The sequence below is a fragment of the Aptenodytes patagonicus genome, chromosome 12 (assembly GCF_965638725.1).
Source record: "Aptenodytes patagonicus chromosome 12, bAptPat1.pri.cur, whole genome shotgun sequence".
Taxonomy (NCBI): domain Eukaryota; kingdom Metazoa; phylum Chordata; class Aves; order Sphenisciformes; family Spheniscidae; genus Aptenodytes; species Aptenodytes patagonicus.
The window spans coordinates 10,569,451-10,592,593 of NC_134960.1; the positions used below are offsets into that span (position 1 = coordinate 10,569,451).

General features: G+C 60.3%; 1 protein-coding gene across 2 annotated transcripts; it reads left to right on the plus strand.

Annotated features, from left to right (window-relative positions):
• The first annotated feature begins 66 nt into the window (after positions 1–66).
• On the plus strand, positions 67–22,144 carry FGFR4 (fibroblast growth factor receptor 4). 2 transcript variants are annotated; one of them, XM_076350364.1, is made up of 21 exons: positions 67–128; positions 228–331; positions 414–509; positions 1,549–1,699; positions 3,323–3,562; positions 16,841–17,110; positions 17,250–17,336; positions 17,543–17,709; positions 17,798–17,921; positions 18,222–18,412; positions 18,531–18,669; positions 18,754–18,947; positions 19,188–19,333; positions 19,599–19,720; positions 19,821–19,931; positions 20,077–20,267; positions 20,688–20,810; positions 20,892–20,962; positions 21,222–21,359; positions 21,434–21,539; positions 21,611–22,144. In XM_076350364.1, exons 1-21 carry the CDS (start codon positions 68–70, stop codon positions 21,755–21,757), a joined length of 2,979 nt encoding a protein of 992 aa, XP_076206479.1. In that variant the 5' UTR covers position 67; the 3' UTR covers positions 21,758–22,144. The 2 variants fall into 2 exon arrangements, with proteins under 2 accessions (XP_076206479.1, XP_076206478.1); XM_076350363.1 differs by lacking the exons at positions 67–128; positions 228–331; positions 414–509; positions 1,549–1,699; positions 3,323–3,562 and adding exons at positions 15,165–15,188; positions 15,713–15,818.
• The last annotated feature ends 999 nt before the right edge of the window (positions 22,145–23,143 follow it).

A 23,143-nucleotide genomic window follows, 5' to 3' on the forward strand; every position in this document is an offset into this window, starting at 1 on the left:
GGGCGCGCGGGCGGCTCTCGCGAGAGCGGCGGGAGGCGGAGGGGGGGCGGGGCTGGCGGCGGCGGCGATGGCGGACGGGGCGGGTAGCAACGGGGACGCCGCGGGGCTGCCGGTGGGCAAGGAGGCAGGTGAGGAGCCGGGGGTAAGGGGGGGGGGGGGCGGCCGGGCCCCGTGAGGTGCAGTGCGGCCTGGTCGGGCCGCTGACGCCCCGGTTGTGCCCCCCGCAGTGGACCGCCTGATCCGGGAGAACGGGCACATCTTCACCGAGGCCCAGTGCAAGGTGTGCAGCGCCCTGCTCATCTCCGAGTCCCAGAGGCTGGCCCACTACCAGGTAGGGAGCGGGGAGCCGCCGCCGCCGGGCGCCGCGGGGTGCTGAGCAGCAGGGCAGGCGGGTTTCTCTCTGCTTTCTCCAGAGCAAGAAGCACGCCAACAAGGTGAGGCGGTACCTGTCCATCCACGGCGGAGAGGAGCTGGCCCACGGGAAGAAGATGAGGCTGGATGCGAAGCAGGTGAGAGGAGAGCGTAGAGCCCTTCAGGCCTAAATACTGCCGAGCGGGACCTGCTGGGCTAGAGGCTGTTGTGTGGCCTGGGCGCCTTTATGAATAAATGAAGAAAACACTCGGAAAGGGCGTTGCAAGAATTGAAGAGCTCGATGGCAGGTGTGTCACCAGGCCTTGTCTCAGCGAGCACAGTTCCTGCTGCCCTTCCCATTTAAACAGCCTCCGTGAGTATGTCTTCCCCATCTAAACAAATGCATGTTGCCTTTTATTGATAGTCTTGCTTGAAAGGACAGGGGAAAGTGAATAGGAGGGACAACTTGTCAGGACTATCGTTGTGTAACCTTTACTGTCACAGAGAGCACGTTGGGTTGACTGTCTACTGGAATTCTCTTTCCAGAGCGATCCTTTTTTTACTTATTTAGGTTTCTTCGGCCAGTAGCTGGAGCCTGTTGGTCAGTAAAGGCACCACGTTCCACTTGGCCATCTGTCTGCCCCATGACTCATTTGGGAAACAGATCCTACTTTTATGATTGCTTCAGCTTTAATCCCTAACTCTCCAACATTTGCGGCGGGGGGGGTGGGGGATAAAGGCGGATGCCTTCGCACGTGGGGTTAGGCTTAGAAATGACTGCTGCTGCCTGCTCTGCTGGCATCGTGTTGCAGATGACCCAGCTGATAACGATGTTTGTGTTGCTCAGTTCACACCTTGCAGAGTAAAAGGCTGTCTGGTCCAATTCTGGCAGCCACACGCTTAACCTTGTCCTTAACCCACACAGGCCAGGGCTGCCCCTCTGCCTGGAGCGGTTCACTAACAGATTAAAAAAAGTAATCTGGTGCAAGAACACTCTCCAATGAAGGAGAGGATGATGCTGCATCACGGAAGTCCTGCTTAGTCACACTTCTTCAACTGAACACCCAAATGTCTCTGATTACCTTCTTTTCTTAGACCCCCAAGCCTTAGCGTTTCTTCTCCTAACAAGAAGGTTGGACGAGGTGACCTGCAGAGGTCCCTCCCAACCTCAGCCACTCTGCGATTCTGTGTGCCCAGGACAGCAAGCAGGAAGGCAGCAGTGGGGAAGACAGGAACAAGTGTTGTCCCATCTGCAACATGACCTTTTCCTCTCCGGCCGTTGCAACGTCTCACTACTTGGGCAAGACTCATGCCAAGAACATGAAGCAGCAGTCCCCCAAAGTGGAAGGTATGACTGTCTGCAGCGCCTTCATGTTGTACCGAGGGGCTGTTCAAGCAATAAAAAAGTTGAGAGGTTAATTGGACCCCAAGTGTAAGCTCTTGTGAGGAGGTGTGTACTCTTTACTGTGAAACAGAGTAAGCCAGCAGTGCACCTCCAGAGACGCGGCCTCTCTCAGCAGCTTGCTTGGTGGGTTGGCATTGGCTAAAAGTTGCCTGTTTTTTTGTTTTGCTTTGTTTGGGAGAAATACAGCTTGCAGCAGCGTTGTACCCATCCCTGTGTGCAGGGACCAGGAGAGAGCTGCTCTTCAGGGAGCATGATGTTAAGCTGTAGAAATGCCTGTCACAGGATACGACGCTCGCTAAAAGCTTACAGAGACTGAAGTGAAACTCCATGGTGAAACTCCGATATGGCAAATTCGTCAGGGCTGCTCAGCTACAAAGATGTAGCCTCTGAGGTTCAGGGACTTGTGAGCTGCAGATGGCTGGGGACTGGGAGAGTATAGCTAGGAAGCATCAGTATGTACTTGTCCTGACCTTTTGCTTTTCCCATGGCACCTGCTGTTGACTGCTCTCATGATGGGATACAGTCCAGGTAGACCTCGGGTCTGACCCCGTGCAGCTGCCTGTGTGTCCCATCCCTTTGCTAGCAGACGGAAAGGCCCAGTGGGTGGAGAGAGAGACCCTCTGTCCAGGGCAAGTAGGGGCAGCCAAGAGCCTGGGGTGCTGTAGCTGGTCAGGACAGAGGGAAAACGCAGCCTTTGGGTGCACCTGAGGATGGCAGCTTGTGCTAGCACCGAGCTGGGATCTTCCAGGCAGACACTGTCCGTCCCGGGGTGTCTTCATGGCTTTGCTGGGTTGTGTGCACACAGCGGAGGCACCTCTGGGGTCAGGGTGGCCCATGGGATGTTTTTGTTCTTTGAAGCCCTTGCTTTTGAGTATGAGAGGAGCCTTCAGGAAGGGGTGGATGTACGCACAAAGGGTCTGGTGCGTACCTGCTGTTTCAGCGTGAGAGGAGCTCTCTGGTCCTTAGAAGGTTCCTCACTCTGGTCTTTGGTACCCCATAATGAGAGGGTGCAGGTTTCTCCATCAGACGGGAGAGCTGCTTCTGTGTGTGGATTCACTCCATTGGACCTATGTTCATAGTCCCGTTCATGCTATTTCTCAGGCAAGACTCCTCATGACTTGGGTTCAGGATCAAGTCCTGTAGCTGCACAGTGTTTCCAGAAACCCGCTCACCTTTGCTGCACAGGGGCTTGTACCCATGTTCTAGCTGGGTGGTGACAGTAGTAGATGGAAGCTCATTCATGTCCAGTGTTTCTTGCATGAATACGGCCATGCTTATGTTAACTCCACTAAGGAGAAATATGCAAATCTGTTGTGGTTTTTTTTTTAACACTGAAAGTTTTTCTGGCCTACTCTGACTTGTCTTACTCCTCACCTTTCAATTCTGCAGTGTTAAGGGAAGAGGTAGGAGCAACATGAATTTATCTAGATGTCTTACATTCTCTGTCTAGGTTTGGGTTTTAGGTGTAGTGGGTTATTTTTTTTAATGTGGGTTTTGGGGAAATAAAGTGACTGTTTTTTACCTCTGACTTCTGTGACTGACCAAGAGTTTGGATTCACCCTACAGAAGCGGTGCCCCCCCAGAAACATCCTGCTACCCTCCCCACCTCTACCGTGTCTTCTAATGAAGAGAACAAGGACATTACTGACCCAGACAAGTTCTGTAGCCTCTGTCATGCCACTTTCAACAACCCCCTTATGGCAAAACAGCATTATGTAGGCAAGAAGCACAGAAAACAGGAGACCAAACACAAGCTGATGGCACATTATGGCCGAACCCCTGATGCACCGGCATCGTCCTTCATGGGTGAGTTCTCAGCAGGCAGGCTAATAAATAGCTGAAGAGCAGGGTGGGAGAGCGACAGTATGTGTCTGACAGGTCTTTGGAAGAGAGAGTCTGTGCAGAGGGAACAGGGGAGAATTGCTCGTGACAGGGATCTTGATTATACACCATAAGATTGATTTGGTTGATGTAACCCCCTGGCAGCAAAAGAGGTTTTAGACTGTAGCTACTCGTGACAAGCTTTGGGTTGTGTTTTGCAATGTTGTCTAATCGGGGACGTGTCCTTTTTATTCTCTGTGTGGCTAATCCAGGGATTTTGGCCAGTACTGTTTCTAGGTAGGTGGATTGCATCCAAAATGGAAAGGTAAAAGTGGCATTTGATGCTTAAAAAAAGGTCTTCGGAGGGGACTAGCCAAAGATGGAAGAAATAGGTTTAGCTGCACCTGCTGCTTCAAAGCACATGAAAGCCAGAGGGATTTCTCCCTGAATGCCTTCCTGCATCTGTGTGGGCACTTCCATCTGATGAACTAATGCAACTCTCTCTGGAGGAAGCAGGAATCGGGGGGGGGAGAGCTATTAAGGAGGAACTTTAGGCAGACAGTTAAAACTCATTTGGTTTATGATCTGCTGCTTATGAGTACTTCTATGTGATGAAAGCCCTTGGAGTCCAGTGAAAGCATTAGGAGCTCACAGCAAACTCCCTTGTTCCTCCCAGCAGCCTTCTGTTGGACCAGGAAGTCTAGTACCTGCTGGATGCTTGAGGTAAATAATAAGCAGACAAATCATCTTAAAATCTTCTTCAAGGGCTTCTTTCTCTATCGTAAAAACCCACACAAGCAGAAGATTAATTATTCTATTCTTTGCAGGCCACCTTTAGATACCGATAGCGCTTATGAGAAATGAGGCTCAATTATCCAAGTAATATTCTCTCCCACATTGCATAGTCATGTGGGAGATGGAAAAGGTGCTTGGTATCTAGCATTACCCATCTGCTCTTTACCTAATTAGCAGGGCCTGATGAATGGTTCCACTGTAGTGTGACTCGGGCACTGACAGTGGCAGGAGCCCCAGCCCAGGCAGGCTGGGTAGGTGGGCAGTGCTCTTGCCTGTGTGAGTGATGTCTCCTGTGAAGTGCCGGCAGAACCGGAGTGCCTACATCCACATCTCCATGGCGCTTAACCCGTTCAGGCAAGGTTTTGGAGCCTGGCTGTAATCGGGGGCTGCTCGGATGCGATGGACTGCAGTCAGGGATGTTTTCTCCTGCTCTCTTTGCCTGTCTCTGTGTGCTAACAGCCATGCCTGTCCCTAAATTTCTCTCTGCTGAGATCTGGCTGGCAGCAGGTAAAGATGTGTTCTTTGCAGTGCAACACCGAGGTGTGTGTCTGCTTAAAGTTCCTCTAGGAACCACCAGTTTGGGGTGCAGGAGTGCAGTTTAGACAACTTTGTACACACGCCTGTTTGCCAGATTTGCAACAGAGAGATCTTGACCTCAGTCGTGCAGGGAGGCAGACGTGAGGGCTGTAACTGCTCCTCTGCCCTTTCCTGCCCAGGTCCAGCCCTGTTTTGAGAGCTGAATGGCCTACTAGAGTCTGAAATCTCTCTGAGGTGCAGCAGCCAGGTGGGGAGATGTCTGCTATATCATGTGTTGTGCCTCTCACTCAGTGATAACGCTGCTCTGCACCTCTGGGGTGAGTCTCCTCTTTCACCTTAAGGAAGTGTTTTCTTTGTGAGACTCCCAGGCAGAGCCCTTCCCCAGTGAGCCAAAATTCAGGAGCGCTTAATGTCTTGAGGACAACTGCCAGGACTTTCCCCTGTTAGAGACTCCTGTGCTGAGCTGTGCTGCCATGCTTGCCTGTTTGGTATCTGTGACCTCGCGAACTTTCATTGCAGCTGGAGTTGTCATGTTACACAAAACCATTGATCTGTCTAGTACAACTATTGTTGGAAACTTTTTTTTTTTTGCAGTTAACTGGTACGCTGACTGTAACCAAACTGCTTGAGGATAGAGCTCAATATTCTCAGTTGGCACCTCAGCAAGGCTTAGCAGAATGCTGCATTGTGGAACTGGACATTGTGTGTAATCTCCTCTGGCTGCCTTTTTTTATTGAAACACTTTAAGTTTACAAATTAAGTATCTCCCTCATTTTCTGTTATGAGATGTACACGTCAGGAGAAGTGGGAATTTGGGAGAGAAATGGAGTTGCAAAGGCAGTACAGCATCAGGTTTGATGTCCTAACGCTGAGACTTTTACTATGTCTGATATTGTGAACTGTTTCTAGGAAATGCGTCTGTTTGTATAGATAAACAAACCCATATTCTGACCAGGAGAGCTTTTCTGGCTAAGTGACTCCCTCGCAGTGACTGGCCAATACATGGTGGGGTAGTGGGATTCTGTGACCTCCCCGCCTGGTCAGGCTATTGACTTGCTATTTGTCTTTGTTTAGCCGTTGTTTAACACATCAAGTGATTGATTATCTCACTTGTTTCTACCTCAGGCACCAAGTTGTTGGCTAGCTGTGTGTGCTAACATTGATGTCTGTTTCAGCTGGGAAGGGGTACCCCTGCAGCACATGTAACATAGTACTGAACTCCATAGAGCAGTACCAAGCTCACATCAGTGGCTTCAAACACAAGAATCAGTAAGTAACATTCTTGTCTAAGTGTGTTTCCAGCCTCGCTGCTCAAATCAATGGCTTAAATATAACTTAAAATGTAGTTTTGAATGCGTACTTCCAGCTGACTTGCAAGTGGAACAACAGGGTTTGTGCAAGCTTGCTCTGTTTGTCCTGAAGCCGACACACTTCGGCAGCTCCCTCTGCAGACAGCTCTGGGATGCTGCTGAAGTAGAAGTGCCCTGCAGTTGCTTTTGGTTCTTGATGGTTCAGCTCAATGCCTAACACCCATTAAACACCGTTTCTCTAACAACTGAGATTTTAATTTAATTAAAGACTGGCTCAGTGGAGATCTGCTTGCCATTCTAATCTCTCTTGGGGTTGCTTGTCTTAAAATTTGGCATGTAGTCAGCACGCTCCAGAAACCTAGACTATATTCCTGAACTCGCCCTAACAGCTGGTGAGTTAAATAATGGCATCCCCTGCATATATTACTAATCTAAAAAATTTAGGCTAAAATTTTGCTATCTAAAAATAGCAAAAATACTTGTTATGGACACTGTCAAAGTTCAGATCTCTAATTTCAAAGCCTTTGCTAAAGGAGGATCGGTAATGAGCCTGGGTTGGTTAGAGAGCTTCTTACAAGAGAGAGGTATTAGGAAACCCTGCCTGAAGTGAGGACAGACTCCTAGCCAAATTTGCCAGGGAGGGCAGGAGGAAAACTGGGATCTCTTGTTGCCCGTCTGTGGAATAACAGCCCCATGATCCCTTGGCTCTCTGGAGTACTTGATTGGAAGACACATGCTCCATCTGTCATCCCAGGAAAGTTTCGGCTCTTGAATGGCGCAACCGGATCAGTGAATAGCAAGTATCCCGTTCTAGATAGATAACACTGAGGATGTTCCCAACACATGCGCATAAATGTTCCCTTTAAGGACATGGATGTTGTCCGAGCTTTTGCAACCACACAACTCCCTTTCAGAAAGCTGCTTCTGGATTCAGCCGTTCAGTCCTGTTCCAGGCCAGCTTCTGCAGTCTGAAGAGAGCCAGGATACTTGCTTTGTAATGGAAGCTCTTTAACAGTCCTCGAGCTGTGCGATAGCTAGTTCTACCGTGCTAAAGGTGTCTGTTTACACACACACACGGAGGGCAAGGATGCACTTGGAAGCTTTTCTGGCAAGTTGTTGACTTGGCTACAGTAGGCTGTTGCTCTGCTGACAGCCATGCCTGCTGAGCAGTGATTGCAGCTGGCAGATTTCAGAGCACTTCTGACTTTTTTTCCCTTCTCTTCCTCTCGCTCCCTTCGATGTCCAGGATGCCAGGAGCAGTGCCGGTTGTTGGACCGTTCCCGCCACAGCAGTATGTCCGGGAAGAGTCAACTGCCCCAGGAGGCTACAGTTATTTCAGCCAAGACTTCTAGAGCAAGTTGCAGCACTGTTCTTGGAGTTGTTGGTGGCCCAAGAACGCACATCCTTTGCCAGCCCACAATGGTTTCATTATCCCTCTGGATAAGCAAAGCCCTGCCCTCCTGTACGCACCCGTTGAGCAGAACGGGGACTGAATCTGTCAGAAAAAGGATCCAGCTGGAAGAGACTTGCTAGACAGCAAATACTTCACTCCCTTAGAGTAGTTTTCATTGTGTAATTGCTTCCTGTGAAGGTGGGTGCGGTGTGAGAGGAAGTGTGTATCTGGTATAAGGAGGGTTTGGCAACAGGCTGGTAGTGGCCACCTCCTCCCTCACCAGAGCAAATAATGGATTCCTGCACCTGGAGGGCCAGCATCCCATGCTCAGAGGTGGCTTTTGCTGGAGGAGAACTCCTAGACCGTAGCGAGCAGTGCTTATGCAGCGTGGATGGGACACTATGCCGGTTGCCTGGCTTTGTACAGGCCTAAAATAGGCAATAACCAGCGTGGCATCTCTTTCCATGCCTCCTCCGGTCAGGTTTGTGTGCAGAATTTCATGAGCCACTGATTGTCATCGGAGCCTTTCGCAGTACCGCAGCCGTTGGTTCTGGAGCTGGGTTGTTTGGGTCTGTCTAACAAGTAGTTACAACTTCTGGTGTGCAAACTGCTGCTGGTGGGAGTGGAGGGCTGCGAGAGGGGTTAGAGCTCCTGGCTCTCCTCGGCCCTCTGCTCTGAGGATTTCCGTGTGGAAGGAAGTAACCGTTCAGCCTGGTTTCCTATGGAAACAGGTGTACGTGATCATTCACCGTGTGTGTCTTTACCCCCTGTGACTTAAACCAATCTCAGCCAAACTTGGCAGCGGTGGAGATCTCCAAGATCTGAATGCAATCAGCAGAGGAAGGTAGAGCAGGGTAGAGCAAGGTGAGTTCATCTCTAATTCTGTCGGGGTCTGCATGAAGTGCAGCATTTTCTCTACTGCCACCAAAATACTCTGGGGAAGGAGGGTTTTAAGGGAAAAGAGAGCAGATAAATCTAGATGCAGCAGAAAACTAGTATAACTTGGTCAAATCGTTAGCTGACTAAAAAGCTACAAATCCTTTGGAAACCTGCCTTTGTTAGTCCTTCATTAGACACTACTTGCCCAACCCCTCTCTTCAAAGTTCTTACACATTTGTACCATCCTGGAAAAGGGATGTTCTATATTTCAAACCCGGAAATTAAGACTGATGGTCTCTTCATGGTGCTAATGTACTAGATCTGTTAGAAAAGGCCCCGGAAGGAAGGGCAGGCATCTGACACTGCTGTGCGTTTTGGATTAGTTCTTTAGATGTTTCGCCTTAAGCTAAGGCATTGCCTGTTCTCTGCTAGCCCACCGCAAGAGCCCTGTGCGTTGGGCTGGCCTCATGTTCAGTGCCAGTGCTCCAAGTCAGGCTCCCCGCGGCTTAGTCCCAGCATCAGTGACTCCATGGAGCTGAGACTTTGCTAGTCTGTGGCAAACATCCTGCTGGTTTTCTTCCACGGAGCAGGATGCGGATCCGGCACCTCCAAGGACTTCCCTGGTTGGTGGGGCTTCGTGGGGCTGGCAGGAGCATGGGTGACGGCTGCGGGCACACTGCGCTGCCAGGGTGGGCTAAGCCAAGCTGCTGCCTCCCATTGTGTGGCCCCGGCAGCTGCTGGAGGGCGGTCTGGGGCCCTTGACTCCCAGCGTTGCGTGCCAGGGGAGCAGCTGACGCCTCCACGGGGCTGAGAGCCGGGCTGTAGAGGCACTTCCAAAATCTGATGTGCGCTCTGGTCAGGTTAAGCAAGGAGAGAGAGAGCTGGTTGCTAATCTGAGTGCTTGGAGTGAGTACCTTCCCTTCCCCACTGCAGGCTGTGCATGAGCTTTGTTTTCCTTCACCCTGCACAGAATCTGCCATCTCCCCTTAGGACAGGCTCCTGCTGGTCTGGGTTCGCCTTCCTAATGTTTTCCAGTCTTGCTCCACTGCTGAGGTCTGACCTTAGTCTCCTGCTACAGAGGGAGTCCATTTAAACCTTACGAGCTGATCAATGAGCAGAAAATTGCGATGAACTGAAGGAAGCATTGTAGCCCTGGATGGCCTCCAACTCCAATCTCTGCTGCTTAGCTCTCGTCCCGCTGTACCAGGGCAGGTGCCTGCTAGATGTGCTATGCATCGACACCAAGAGGGATCCATTTCCAGCACTGCCCAGTCCGGTGTGTCACTCCCGTCTGTGTACTGACAGTTTTGCCTTCCCCTGTACACAGTGTTTATGTATCTGCTGTTTCCCTAAGGTGAAGCTCTCCAAATAGAGTGTTTATTACTACTTTTGGGTGCTGTCTGTCGGCTAGAGCCCTTCCTGGGATTTTGCCATACTTCAAAGCAAAGAACAGGATGCAGACACCTTTGAAATATTTGGGAGGGGCGGGAGGCTTGTGTTCCCATCTGCCCTCCTCGAGGCCCTGCCGTCATCCCGCGGCACCCTGAGGTCCAGACAAAGCCGGTAAGTGCCTTCCTCTGTGCTGCTCTGGCAAGTCAGCGAGGCCTTGGGCACACCGCAGTCACCAAGAGGAAGACGGGACAGTCTGGGCTGGGAGACTGCTGGCACTTCTGCAAGCCGTTGTGCAGCTTGTGCCGAAAACATCCGTGACTGCCGCAGGATGCTGGGCTGTTCCCTGGCACTGCCGTGGCAGCACAGGAGCAGTGTGATGGCAAACGTGCTCTGCTGCTGTCTGAGGGCAGCTTGCTCACTGGGGCGGGCTCGGGTGCCCGGGACCAGCTGTCCCACTCTGCGGGCAGGGCTGTGGCAGAGTGCAGGGGACCAGCATTCCCCAGGAGCAGTGCAGGGCCTTGTGCTGGCACTGAAGGCGGCACTGCCGTCGGCTCTGTGGGTAGTGCTGGGAGGGACGGGCTGCGTCCGCCTCCCGTGGTGCACGGCTCTGCCGGGGCGGTGTGCCTGCCGCTGCCAGGCTGTCCCTCGCTGACCCCTTCCCCTCCTCGCTGCAGGGCTGTGGTGTGTCTGGCAGCTCCGGCCCTTCCATGGGTGCAGGCGCTCCCCAGGGCAGGTGCAGGGGAGGAGGTGGCCGGCTGCGGGGCTGCCTGTACCCCTGGCACATCCCCTTCCCCAGTGGCAGGATGGCTGGCAGCAGCCGTGCCAGGACAGCCACAAACAGGTGGCCCTGCCAGCAGTGCTGGGGGCTGCAGTGCCCATAGCGAGTCCGTGCTGGCCCCATCCCCATGCTCCAAGCATGGACCAGGTGGGTGCCGAAATCACTGGTGTCCCCACTCTGCTGGCTGCTCTCGGGGGGCCCCAACACCCATGGGCACCCCCGGGTGTGACGGGAGGGGAGCTGAAGCCTGGCTGTGGGGCGAGAGCCACCCACATGCCAAGGGAGGCTGAGGACAGAGTGTGGCCCTCGTCCCCAGGCTGCGTCCTGGTGCCGGCGTGCTGCCAGCCCAGTGCCCCTGCCCAGCTGCAGCCAGGGCTGCCCAGTCCTGCTCCTCCCTGCCGGGGCCTCTGTGGGCAGCACCTTGCTGGGCTGGGGCTCTGGCTGCCTGCACCGGGCTGAGCCCCAGCGCTTTCCGGGCTGGCAGGCGCGGCACAGGGCACAGAGCCACCCGCCAGCCACGTCCCCCACGGAAGCAACACCGTCCCCTGCCTGTGCTGCAGCCAGCTCCGTGGAGCCTGCTGGTCTGAGGAGCTTGCTGCTCCTCTGGCTGTGTGTGGGGCTGGGCCTCGGGTCCCCCCCTCAGCCGGGGGGAGCACAGCCCTGGCCGCAGCCCCAACCGCTGCCATCCCTCGTGGCCCCGCTGGCTCCAGTGAGTAAATCGGGTGCAGATGTGGAGGCAAGGCCAGGCGCCTGCTTGCGATTAGGGGCTGGGAGCATCGGGGTGGCCCCATTTCTGCCTCGCAGCCCCCTGTCGCACCGCTCCCAGGAGGAGCCCCTGATGCCCCGCGGGGGACAGGGCTGGCAGACAAAGCTCCTGCTTGCTCGGCCCCTGTATGGGCACCATTGTGCCCAGCCCAGCACATGGTGTGGGCCGTGTCCCCAAGGGGAGTGGCACACCCCGTGTACCCCATTCCCTGTGCCAGCTGCAGCCCCAGTGCTGCCCGGCACAGCTGGGACGGGCAGGGGCGACAGGGCTGCAGCGGGGATGAGGTGTGGCACTGCCCGCTCTGTGCTGCCAGGCCAGCCCCAGCCCCGTGTGCTCACAGCGCGGCCCTCGGTGCCCGAATCTGTGGGTGCTCCTGTGCCACGCTGGGGGCTTGGCCTAGGCCCAGGGCCCCGGTGTCCCTGTCCCGCAGGCCCCAGACTGGGCCCCACGTTCTCAGCTCCCCAGAGGGAGCAGCAGGTTCATGTTTGCCAAGTTCTGCCTGGTTAAACCTTAACCGGGCCAGGTTGCTCCATCAGTCCCTCCCTGCCGGAGATAAGGATGGACAGGCGAGATCAGGGCCTGGAGGGGCGCGCTGTCCCGAGCCCAGCTGCTCGCCTCCAGTGCAGGACCTGGCCCCTGCGGAGCGTCCTGCCCGGCCTGGGGTGGGCTGCCTGCCCCTCCGGCTCAGCCCCTGCCCGCCGACTGATACAAGGGCAGTGGGTCATGGCCAGGGCTGGAAGCCGCCATGTGTCAAGGCCAGCGGGGCTGGATGGAGCCAGGAGCCCTTGTGCTAGGGCAGCCCAGGACCCCCATGCTCCAGGGCTGGCCCACTCCCTCAGTGCCGGGGGGGTTCACATCACCTCGGCATGTGGCACGAGCATGCTCAGCCTCAGCCCCCGGGCCCCATGCATGTATGGGGTACAGGGAGCCGGGGAGCCTGCGCCCCAAACAACAGCCATTCAGGGGAGGCCAAGAGAAACTTCCAGGAGGAAAGAGCCCCCCGGGCTCCAGCCCCCCCAGAAGCCACCATGCCGTGCGCACTCACGCTGGCCGCAGGTGCCACCACAGCGGGAGCGGCGGCGACCGCTGGGGCCAGGCACAAGGGGCGGCTGTGTTCCCACAGCCCCGGCTGCCTTCCAAGAGCAATATTGTTGGCACCAGGCAGGCTCCCTGCGCCGGCAGCGCATACACGGGCCTTTCATGAGGGGAGCGGGGATGATTTACTGCCTGGGGGAAGGGGCAGGGGCGGGAGGATGGAGCCCCAGCATGCCGGCCCCGGCGCGCCCAGCCCCTCACGCGTGCTCGCGGCTGCAGGGCCTCGCGCACGTAAGCGAGGCCGAGGGTCTGGCCAGGGGGGTCACCTCTCCTCGGTTGGGCATGGGGCAGAGTGGGTCCCACTGCCCCATCTGCACCATGCCAGCCCACTCGCTGCCCCATCTGCGGGACCCTCAGGATGCGCTCCCTTCCTGGGCACCCTGCTGCGACTGAGCTCCCATCCTCTGTGGCTTGGCGGCTGGGGGGGCACGTGTCCCTTGCGGTGCCACAGCTGATGGGAGCAGCCCGCGGGGCTGGGGGGGACAGGGGCAGCAAAGGAGGGTGCTGGGGCAGGGGTGCACCCGCAGCATGGGGCGCTGGCGCTGGCACAATCCCCCCTTGTTCAGCTGCTGGCGTGGCGGAGGCCGTGGCGGTGCTGCCGGCAGTGGGTGGCAGGCGGTGGGGCTGTGCTGCCGTGAAGGGCTTTTTGTTTGCCATCAGTTGCTGTTATAAATCAAGCCAGGCAGCCCGACCCCCAGCCCAGTGCTGCCCCACGGCAGGGAGAGGACCGGCTCCCAGCTGCCTGCAGCACAGCCCCACCGTCAGCACAGCCCCACTGTGCCCCAGCCTGTGCCCGGCATCACCCTGGCCTGGCAGGGATGCTTGGTGTGGCACAGGGTGACGTGCCAGCACTGGTCCCCTTGCCCTGCTCCCGCCCGGCACCGTACCCAGCACTGGGGGACCTGGCTGGGGTATGGGGGGGTCTCTCCATGCCCATCCCAGGCTGTGGCTCCCACGGGCTCCCCCGAGTCCCAGCTCTTCCCCAGCGTTCCTGGCGCTGGGAACGACCTCTCCTCTCTGGTTTTAATTTGGTTTCGGTTCGAATCGAGCTGAACCCAACATTTTTCTGTGCTTCCGGCATGCTGCGAGCTCTGCAGAGGCGGCTGCTGCTCCGTGAAATTGATGTTCTCGTCCGCTTCACGCGCTGGCAGGAATGAACAGCTGCCGGGGGCTGCCAGCTCCGGGGACTGCTCCGTGTGCCCCTGCGCCCCAGGGGGGGGGACCAGCCCCCCAGGGTGGGGACCAGCAGCCCAGGTGGGGAGCAGCACGGGGTGGATGGTGCTATGGGGGATTGTAGCACCAACCAGCCCTTGCAGTGAAACTGTGTCGTGCTGGAAGTTGCTGGTTTCGCACAGTAGAGCAGCATGGACAAAGCTGTGCCCTGGCCCTGGTGGCGTGGCCCTATGGGGTGGGGGGTGACAGTGACAGCCACACCCTGCTCACACGACCTCAGGATCCATGCAGAGCATGGGCAAGGCTGCATGCAGGGCTCACCACGGCCCCGGCAGGTCTTGCTGGAAAGCAGAACGACGGTGAAGCAGGTAGCGATGCAGCCAGGGAGAGCAGCTCTGGGGCTGGATCCTGAGCATGTGCTGGGGGATCCTCTGTCCCCTCTTACTGGCAGCAGGATGCTCAGGGGAGGGTGTGCCTGGGGACCGTGCCAGCTCGGAAGGTCTGAGGCCAGGCTTCCTCCTGTGCCCAGGGGTCTTGTGTGGGCAGGCAGGCAGGCAGGCAGCAGGGCCTGGGCACGGTGGGGTCTGCCCGCTCCGGTGCAGGCAGCAGCTTGGGGAAAACGAAGGCAAAGTGTTTATGGGTCAGATTAGGGCCACTCCAACCCTGGCTCGCGGCCTCGCGGTGTTTTACGATGCTCCGTTATGGGCTCCTAATGAGGGTCACAGCCGCTTTATGGCGCCGGCAGCGATAACACTGCAACTAATTGCTGCAAAATTAGCAAGCGGGCTGCCGGGCACCCAGCAACATGCAGCACCCAGCCCGAGCCAGGGCCACCCACCGGGGTGGGTACCGCTGCGTGGAGCCCTTGGCATCTCCGGGGCCGGGTGCCTCCCTGCTCCTGGCAATCAGGGTGCCACGGGGGGAAGGGGGGGCAGAAGCAGCCTCACCACCCCCTGCCCGATGTGCTACTCCGGGCGTGAGGGCCCAACATGTGGGGTCTGCCCGGGGGCCGGCAGAGGGGAGCAGCCCCGGGTGCTCCACAGCCCCACGCGTTCCCCACCCGCGGGGCGATGCTGCGGTGGCGGGGCCGTGCGGGGGGGCGCCGCCCCCCCCCCCCCCCCCCCCAGCTCGGCGGCGGGTCGGTTTGCAAAGGAGCTGGCGGCCGGCGGAGCGCGGCCGGTTGCAGCAGCCGCGGTTCGGGGCCGGTCCCCCCCCCGGCCCCCCCCCAGCGCTCCGGGCGGGGCGGGCGCCGCCGCTGTAATCCGAGCGCGCCCTACAAAGTGCCCGCGCCCGCCGCGGCGGCGGCAGAGCGGGGCCGGAGCGAGCCCGGAGCCGGAGGCAGCCGCAGCCCCAGCCCGGAGCCGACCCGAGCCCTGCCCGCCATGGGGCCGCGGTGCGGGGCGCGGCGGCGCTGAGCCCGCCGGCCCCCGGACTTTGCCCGGGCCCTCCCCGCGCTGCGCGGGCGGCTCCGCCGAGGGAGCCCGTCACCGCCGGTAACGCCGCCGCCCGCGACCCCCGCCCTCGGGACGACCCCTCTTCCCTCGGGACACCGCCCCCCCCCCCCCCCCCGCCCCGGGACCCCCCTCCCGGGACACCGCCTCCCCCCCCGCCCCGGGACACCCCTCCCTGGGATCCCCCCTCACCCCGGGACCCCCTAGCCCCTTCAGCCCCTCCGTGCCCGGTTGACCTCTCCCAGCGCCCCGGCCGGGCTGCGGCTGGCTGGAGGGGTCGGGTCCCTGCACCCAGCCGGGGTCCCCCCACCCGTGCCCCACCCCGAGCCGTCGAGGGAGGAGAGGGAGCCGGAAGGGGTTTCACGCTGCTCAGGGCCCCCCGTGCTCTGCCTCCCCTCCATGTGCACCCACCCTCGGCGTGCCCTGGGGACCCCGCAGCACTGTCCCACGGTGCCCCAGGGACCAGCCACCCCCTCCCCGCCGGCGGGTCCCTGCCTGGCCAGGGCAGCGCCTGGGAGGAAGCTGCCTGCCCGGCTCCGCTCACCCCGGCCCTGCCTGTCCCGCAGGGTGGGAGCCGCCGCGCCGGAGGGGCCTGGAAGATGCGGCCCCTCTTGCAGGTCCTGGTGGGGCTGCTGCTGGTGGCTGCTGCCCAGGGCAGGGCGATGGAGCCAGGTACGGCTGCGGGGGGGTGAAACGGGGCTTGCGGGTGGTGGGGTGGGGGTCCTGCTTTCTGAATGCTTTCTCCTATCCCCAGCTGGGCAGCGAGCCCCTGGGGCTGGGGGTGCCGGGTGCTCGCCCTGCACTTGCAGCCCCACAGCTCTGACTGTGGAGCTGGGCTGGCGGGAGCTGGGGGCACCCGTCCGGCTGGGGCATGGCACGGGGGCCAGTGTCTCCATCACTGGGCAAGGTGGTGTGGGGGCTGAAGGAGCAGGGTGGCTCCAGACTGGCTGTCCCTGTGCTACGGGGGCTCAGCTCGCTCGGTGGACGTGCGCGGCAGAGTGGGATGGCATGAACGCTGTGGGCTGTGGCAGTTGTGTGTGGCTCAGGCGAGTGCAAATGCCTTAGAGGTGCGGGCGGTCCGTGCCTCTCTGTGGTGGGTACAGGAGAAGCACATGTCCCAGGGGAGCAGAGGCCCAGCTACCCCACATCCCCCCTGGTGATGGCCATGTGTGTGTCCCCAGGCCCCCACACACAGGCAGGCAGGCTGTGGTGCATATTGCTGAGCTGGTGGTTGGGTTGTTTCTGCCCTCCATGTGCACACGCCTGCTGCTGCCGGCGATCGGTAGGCAGGGCACTGCTGCCCAGCCCAGGCATCACCAGGGCCAGCCAGGGCTGGGGGTCCCAGCCACGCTTGGGGCATGTGGAGGTCTGACGGTGGGTGGCCGGTAGGGTTTGGTGCCCTTGTTCGGTGCTGTGTTCAGTGAGGCAGGACAGGCTCAGGCACCCTGCGCCGCTGAGAGTGGCCCGTGCAGAAGGACGGTGGCATGTGTGGCCTTGGACAGGGACACGCCACTGGGGAAGCTGCGTCCTTGCGCCCCAGGGCAGAGTCCAGCCCTCACCCGCCTCCAGGGTAGCAGAGCCAGGCACCAGGACGTGCCATACCGCGTGCTCTCCGCACTGGGGTGGGCATGTGGCGGGGTCCTGCTGTCGGGGAGGGGTGAGCGCAGGGCCAGGCACTCACAGCATCTCTCCAGAGCTGTTTGAGAGCCCGCTGCTGGAGTCAGAAGAGGAACATCTCCTGCTGGACCCGGGCAACGCATTGAAGCTGTACTGTGATGCCAACCAGAGTGGTGCCAGTGTGGTCTGGTACAAGGAGTCCCGGCCGCTCGTCCCGGGGGGTCGTATCCGTCTCCGGCAGAGCCTGCTGGAGATCTCGGAGGTTGCCTACGAGGACTCAGGGCTCTACGTGTGCCGGGCACGGGGAACTGGGGAGATCCTGCGCAACTTCACCATCTCCGTCGTGGGTAGGAGCCCCAGCAGCGCCCAGCTCCCCCCTGGGGCAGCAAGGCAGCCGCTGCCTGCCTGGCCCTGCAGGCAGGGATGTCCCTCTCAACCCCAGCCCTGCAGGCGGGGATGTTCCTCTCAACCCATCTTCCCTTACAGACTCACTGGCGTCAGGTGATGACGACGAAGACAGTGATGGGGATGGTCCCCACAGAGACCGAAATGAGCCTGTCTACGTGCACAGAGGTCAGTGCTGCCCCGGACAGGAAAGGGCAGCTGGGGCAGGCCCAGGAGCGTGGGGCCCTGCCTGCCCCCAGATGAGGCCGTTCGGGGCAGGGCCTCACATGGGGCACTGCTGCCTCCTGCTCACAGCACGAGCGGCTGGGAGCAGCTCCAGCAGCCTCCATGCTGCCCCTTGGCCCCCTCCCACTGTACATCCCGTGTCTCCCCAGCTCCTTACTGGACTCACCCACACCGGATGGACAAGAAGCTGTATGCGGTCCCTGCAGGGAACACGGTGAAGTTTCGCTGTCCGGCCTCGGGCAGCCCCAGCCCCAGCATTCGCTGGTTCAAGAATGGGCGCGAGTTCCGGGGGGAGCACCGCATCGGGGGCATCCGGGTAAGGGCCAGGGCTCCCCGCCGCAGCCTCCCCTCCTGGGGCCTGGCCCCCTCATCACACCTCGCCGCCTTACCTCCCCCCTCTGCAGCTCCGGCACCAGCACTGGAGCCTGGTGATGGAGAGCGTGGTGCCCTCCGACCGTGGCAACTACACCTGCCTGGTGGAGAACAGGTTTGGCAGCATCCGCTACAGCTACCTCCTGGATGTGCTGGGTGAGGGCTCCTTGGCGCGGCGCTGGTCCTGGCTCCCCACTCCCTCTGCGCCTGGCAGAGGGCTCGGGGTCACCGGGAAGGGGGCAGAGGAGCCTCTGCTTGTGTGGTCTCTGCTGGCGCAGCCCACATGTCCCTCGCACCCAAGAGACGTGGGGATGGAGACCAGGCTCGGGTTGCACTGGTCTGCTGTAGGGCTGGGGAAGGGCTCTCCATGGGTTCGCAGCGGGCAGAGGGAGGCAGAAAGGAGCCCCTGCTCTGGGCCACCGTGTTGGTGACACCAACCTCTCTTCCTCTGCGCAGAGAGGTCCCCGCACAGGCCCATCTTGCAGGCGGGGCTGCCCGCCAACACCACGGCCCTGGTGGGCAGCGATGTGGAGTTCTTCTGCAAGGTCTACAGCGATGCCCAGCCCCACATCCAGTGGCTGAAGCACATCGAAGTGAACGGCAGCAGCTATGGTCCCGACGGGGTCCCCTACGTGCAAGTGCTCAAGGTAACAAAGGCTGGAAGCACCCGGGTCCCAGACGCCCACCGCAAAGTGGTGATGGGGGGTGCACAGGGCCTCCCAAGGAGGAGGAGGGATGCTGACCGTCCATCCCTCTCCCTGGCAGACTGCAGACATCAACAGCTCCGAGGTGGAGGTGCTATACCTGCGCAACATCTCTATGGAGGATGCTGGCGAGTACACCTGCCTGGCAGGGAACTCCATCGGCCTCTCCTACCAGTCTGCCTGGCTCACCGTGCTGCCAGGTAGGGCTGGGGGTCCTGGGGTGGGAGCTGGGACCCCCGGCACGCAGGGACCATGGCTCAGGCCAACTTGTTTGCTCCCTCCAGAAGAGGAGCTGGTACGGGAAGCCGAAGCCCCCGAGGCCAAGTACACGGACATCATCATCTACACCTCGGGCTCGCTGGCTGTGGCCATGGCCGCCATCATCGTGGTGCTGTGCCGGATGCAGACTCAGTCAAGCAAGCAGCCCCTGGAGCCCATGGCAGTCCACAAGCTCTCCAAATTCCCACTCATCCGACAGGTGGGTGCCAGGCTGGAGCCCTGGGAGCATGGGGGGACCTAGGCCACTGACTGGCTCCACAAGTGCCACCTGCGCCCATCACACCTTACCGTGCTGCCAGCCTTGGGACTGCCCTCCCCACTGCCTCCTGCAGCTCCCTTGCCCCATTGCTCCGAGTGAGGGTCTCTCCGCGGCACCGTTGGGTCTCTGACCCCAGAGCACAGGGCGGGATGGCTGAGGTCACTTGGGCTCTCTCTGCAGTTCTCCCTGGACTCCAGCTCCTCCGGGAAGTCCAGCACGTCCCTGATGCGCGTCACTCGTCTCTCCTCCAGCTGTGCCCCAATGCTGGCTGGGGTCATGGAGCTGGACTTGCCCCTCGATGCCAAGTGGGAGTTCCCCCGAGACAAGTACGGTGCCGGGCGGTGTGGGGCAGGTCTGGGTCTGGGAGCTGCTCTCCCCATCCACCCCAGGGACAGCAGCACACGGGTGACGGATGGGGAGGACTCCAGCCATCACCAGACACCTCAGCACTGCTGTACCCCGAGGTGCTGGGACTCGGCTCAGACCAGAGAGGGGCAGCCACATCGCCTCTGCCCCTCAGGGTCCGGCCGTGCAGTGGTGGGGAGTGGGACCATCCCTGCGGTCCCTCACGGTTCTGCCCGTCCCTGCCAGGCTGGTGCTGGGCAAGCCCCTGGGGGAAGGCTGCTTTGGCCAGGTGGTGCGGGCAGAGGCTTATGGCATCGACAGAGACCGGCCAGACAGAGCTGTCACCGTGGCTGTGAAAATGCTGAAAGGTAATGGTTCCCCTGCCAGTGTCCCAGGCACAGAGGTGGCATCAGTGCCAGGCTGCAGTGCCACCCCAGCTGGCACGGTGACATGGCCCTCCTTCCCCAGACAACGCCACGGACAAGGACCTGGCTGACCTCATATCTGAGATGGAGATGATGAAGCTCATGGACAAGCACAAGAACATCATCAACCTCCTGGGAGTCTGCACGCAGGATGGTGAGGGGGCTGTGCAGGCAGGCCTCAGGCAGGGCATGGGCATGGAGCGGGAGCAGGGGATGGGGCTGCTGGGGACAGTGGCAGGTGGGACGCTGGGGTGAGACAGGGCAGGGCAAGGGCTGAGCGGAGTGGATGCCCTTCCCAGGGCCACTGTACGTGATCGTGGAGTTTGCTGCGAAGGGCAACCTGCGCGAATACCTCCGCGCCCGCCGCCCCCCAACACCCGACTATGCTTTTGATGTCACGGCGATGCCCGAGGAGCAGCTCTCTTTCAAGGACCTGGTCTCCTGTGTCTACCAGGTGGCCCGTGGCATGGAGTACCTGGAGTCCAAACGGGTAGGGCTGGCACAGCCAGCGCGGGCTGCCTGTGCTCAGCACAGCCCAGGGAGGGGCAAGGTGGTGATGGAGGAGCTGTGTGCCCCCACTGTCCCCTCTCTGAGTGGAGAGAGGGAGCCCAGCCCCTTCCCGCAGGCTGTCCAGAACCTCCTGGCCACATCCAGCAAAGCTCAGGGCAGTATCTCCCCAAAAATGTGGGGCTTAAGGCCTGACCCACCTCCTGGGTGTCCCCCCCAGCACTGCGCCTGTCACTGCAGCCAGCCCAGTGGCGGGGTGGCCCCACCACCGCGGAGGTGCTGGGGGGCCGGCAGTGCTGGGGGATGCGTGGGAGGGGAGTGGTGGCTCTGGGTGTGGGGAGGGGACGCACAGAGCTGGAGCTGCCATCTCACACCCACTGCGGGCGATGCTCCCCCCCGGCAGTGCATCCACCGTGACCTGGCTGCCCGCAATGTGCTGGTCACAGCAGAGAGCGTGATGAAGATCGCTGACTTTGGCTTGGCCAGGGATGTCCATGACATCGACTACTACAAGAAAACCAGCAATGTGAGTGGGGGAGCCTGGGAGGTGGGGCGGGGGGGGACAGGGACCCCCAGCCGGGGCTGAGCAGGGGGTTTGCTGCCATAGGGTCGCCTGCCAGTGAAGTGGATGGCACCTGAGGCCCTGTTCGACCGCGTCTACACCCACCAGAGCGATGTGTGAGTCCTGGGGCCACTGGGGCAGAGGATGCCATCGGGTGTGGGACGAGGCAGCGCCATGGGGTTATGCACAAACTGGAGAGGCTCCATGAGTAGGACGGGGGTATGCCACGGGGACAACAGCAGCAGGGCACATCTTCCCCAGGGGTGATGCCACCTCCCATGGCACCACAGGGTGCGGTGGGGTGAGCCGGGGCCCCGCCTGCCTGGGGAGGGTCCTAGGACATGACTGACCCCTCTTTGCCATGTGTGATCCCAGGTGGTCCTTCGGGATCCTGATGTGGGAGATCTTCACGCTGGGGGGCTCTCCCTACCCCGGCATCCCCGTTGAGGAGCTCTTCAAGCTGCTGAAGGAGGGGCACCGCATGGACCGGCCGTCCAACTGCACCCACGAGCTGTGAGTACTGGCCAGGCAGAGCGGGCAGGGGGCACAACGAGACCCCACTAATGCCCCCTCACACCCCCCCCCAGGTACATGCTGATGCGGGAGTGCTGGCATGCTGTGCCCTCGCAGCGCCCCACCTTCAAGCAGCTTGTGGAAGGGCTGGACAAGATCCTGGCGGCGGTTTCGGAGGAGGTGAGCTGTGGGGGTCTGGCAGGTGGTAGGGCAGGCGGCGCAGGCGCTGACGGCACCATCTCTCCCTGCAGTACCTGGACCTCTCCATGCCCTTCGAGCAGTACTCACCCTCCTGTGAGGACACCGCCAGCTCCTGCTCCTCTGACGACTCCGTCTTCACCCACGACCCGCTGCCACTGGCTCCTCACCTCTTCTCCTACCCCAGCGTGAGGACTTAAGGGTGGGCAGGGAAGGGCAATGCCAAGGGCACCTCCGCTCTCGCAGGGAGCGGGTCCAGGTTCCCGCAGGTTCCCTGCTTTGCCTGGTGTGAGTGGTGGGCAGGCAGGGCCCCGAGCCGCAGCGCTAGGGCAGGGTGTCCCTCTCTCCGGGCTCCGTTTAGGCACTGAGCCTTCAGTCGTGGCTGAGACCTGCCTGGCATTGCAGGGCAGCAGGAGTCAAGAGTCTCTCCGGGGCAGGTACTGCCCGGGATGCCCATGGCATCACCCAAGGAGCTGGGCTTTGGCCAGTGCTTCGGTGGAAGTGTCTCTGGGCGGGAGCCCTGCTGCCTGCCGGGCTTCCACTGCCTCTGTACATAGCCATAGAGATGAATATTTATGTATGTGAAATATCGACCTGATAAATTATTTTTTTGGAATAGACCCCAGCGCAGTTTCTGGGCCACTCCTGGGGGGCAAAGGGCCCAGCTGAGCTGTGAAGGCAGGTCAGGGGCTGCCTCCTCGCTGCCTTCTCACCCCAGCCGGCACGGGGGCCTGCAAGCACTCCCAGGGGACACGGAGGCAGTGCCACAGGTGCAGGAAGCGATGTCCCCACTCCCGCGCCTCCAAGCCCGCTCCGGCACAAAGCACCCTCACATCTGTTCCCCATTAGCTGCTGCTGCACTAAGCCACCGTGAACTCTGCTACCAGCATCGCCCTGAAACCGATCCCCCAACTGCCGCAGGCTCCCAGGCTGGGAAAGCGCTCTGGGGCCAGGCCCCATGTGCTGGGGACCCCCCACAGCCCCCCCTGCCTGGGCCAGCCCTGGGACACCAGATAAAAGTGAGTTACGGGCTCTGCGCTGCCTCCCCGGAGCCCCAGCACCCCTGGGAGCACAGGATGGGGGGGTCCAGCCCCAGGCCCTGCTCTCCAGTGCCTGCATTGCCCCCCCCCTTGCCCTGCAGCGCCCAGCTCTGCCGGGAGTGTGGACAGGGGGGGCTGCAGCTGTCTCGCCCCCTCCTGCCAGCCCGCTCCCTGGGTCTAGGGTTTCATGTAGGGCTGGGCTTTGCCGGCCGTTAGCCCCAGGATCTTGTTTCTTCCTCCAGCTCTCAGCTGCACTCGCAGCCCCCAAGCCTGGAAGCTGGCTCTCTGGCACAGCCTGCCCCAAACCGGCCCGAGGGGAGCAGGGCTGGCAGGCGATACGGGACAGGACCTGGGCCCGGGGCAGCTGGGAAGGGGGTCCCTCGGTCCTGCCCGCTGCTGTGATGGTGCTGGGGTCCAGGCTCTTGAGGGACACGGCTTGCGGCTGCCCTTGTGTGGGGCTTGGCTCAGCCATGGGTGCAGTGCCTGCCGTGCATTGCATGTGCTGGGTAGCCCGGCGGTTTGCAGAGCCGTCCCGGGGCCCTCTCC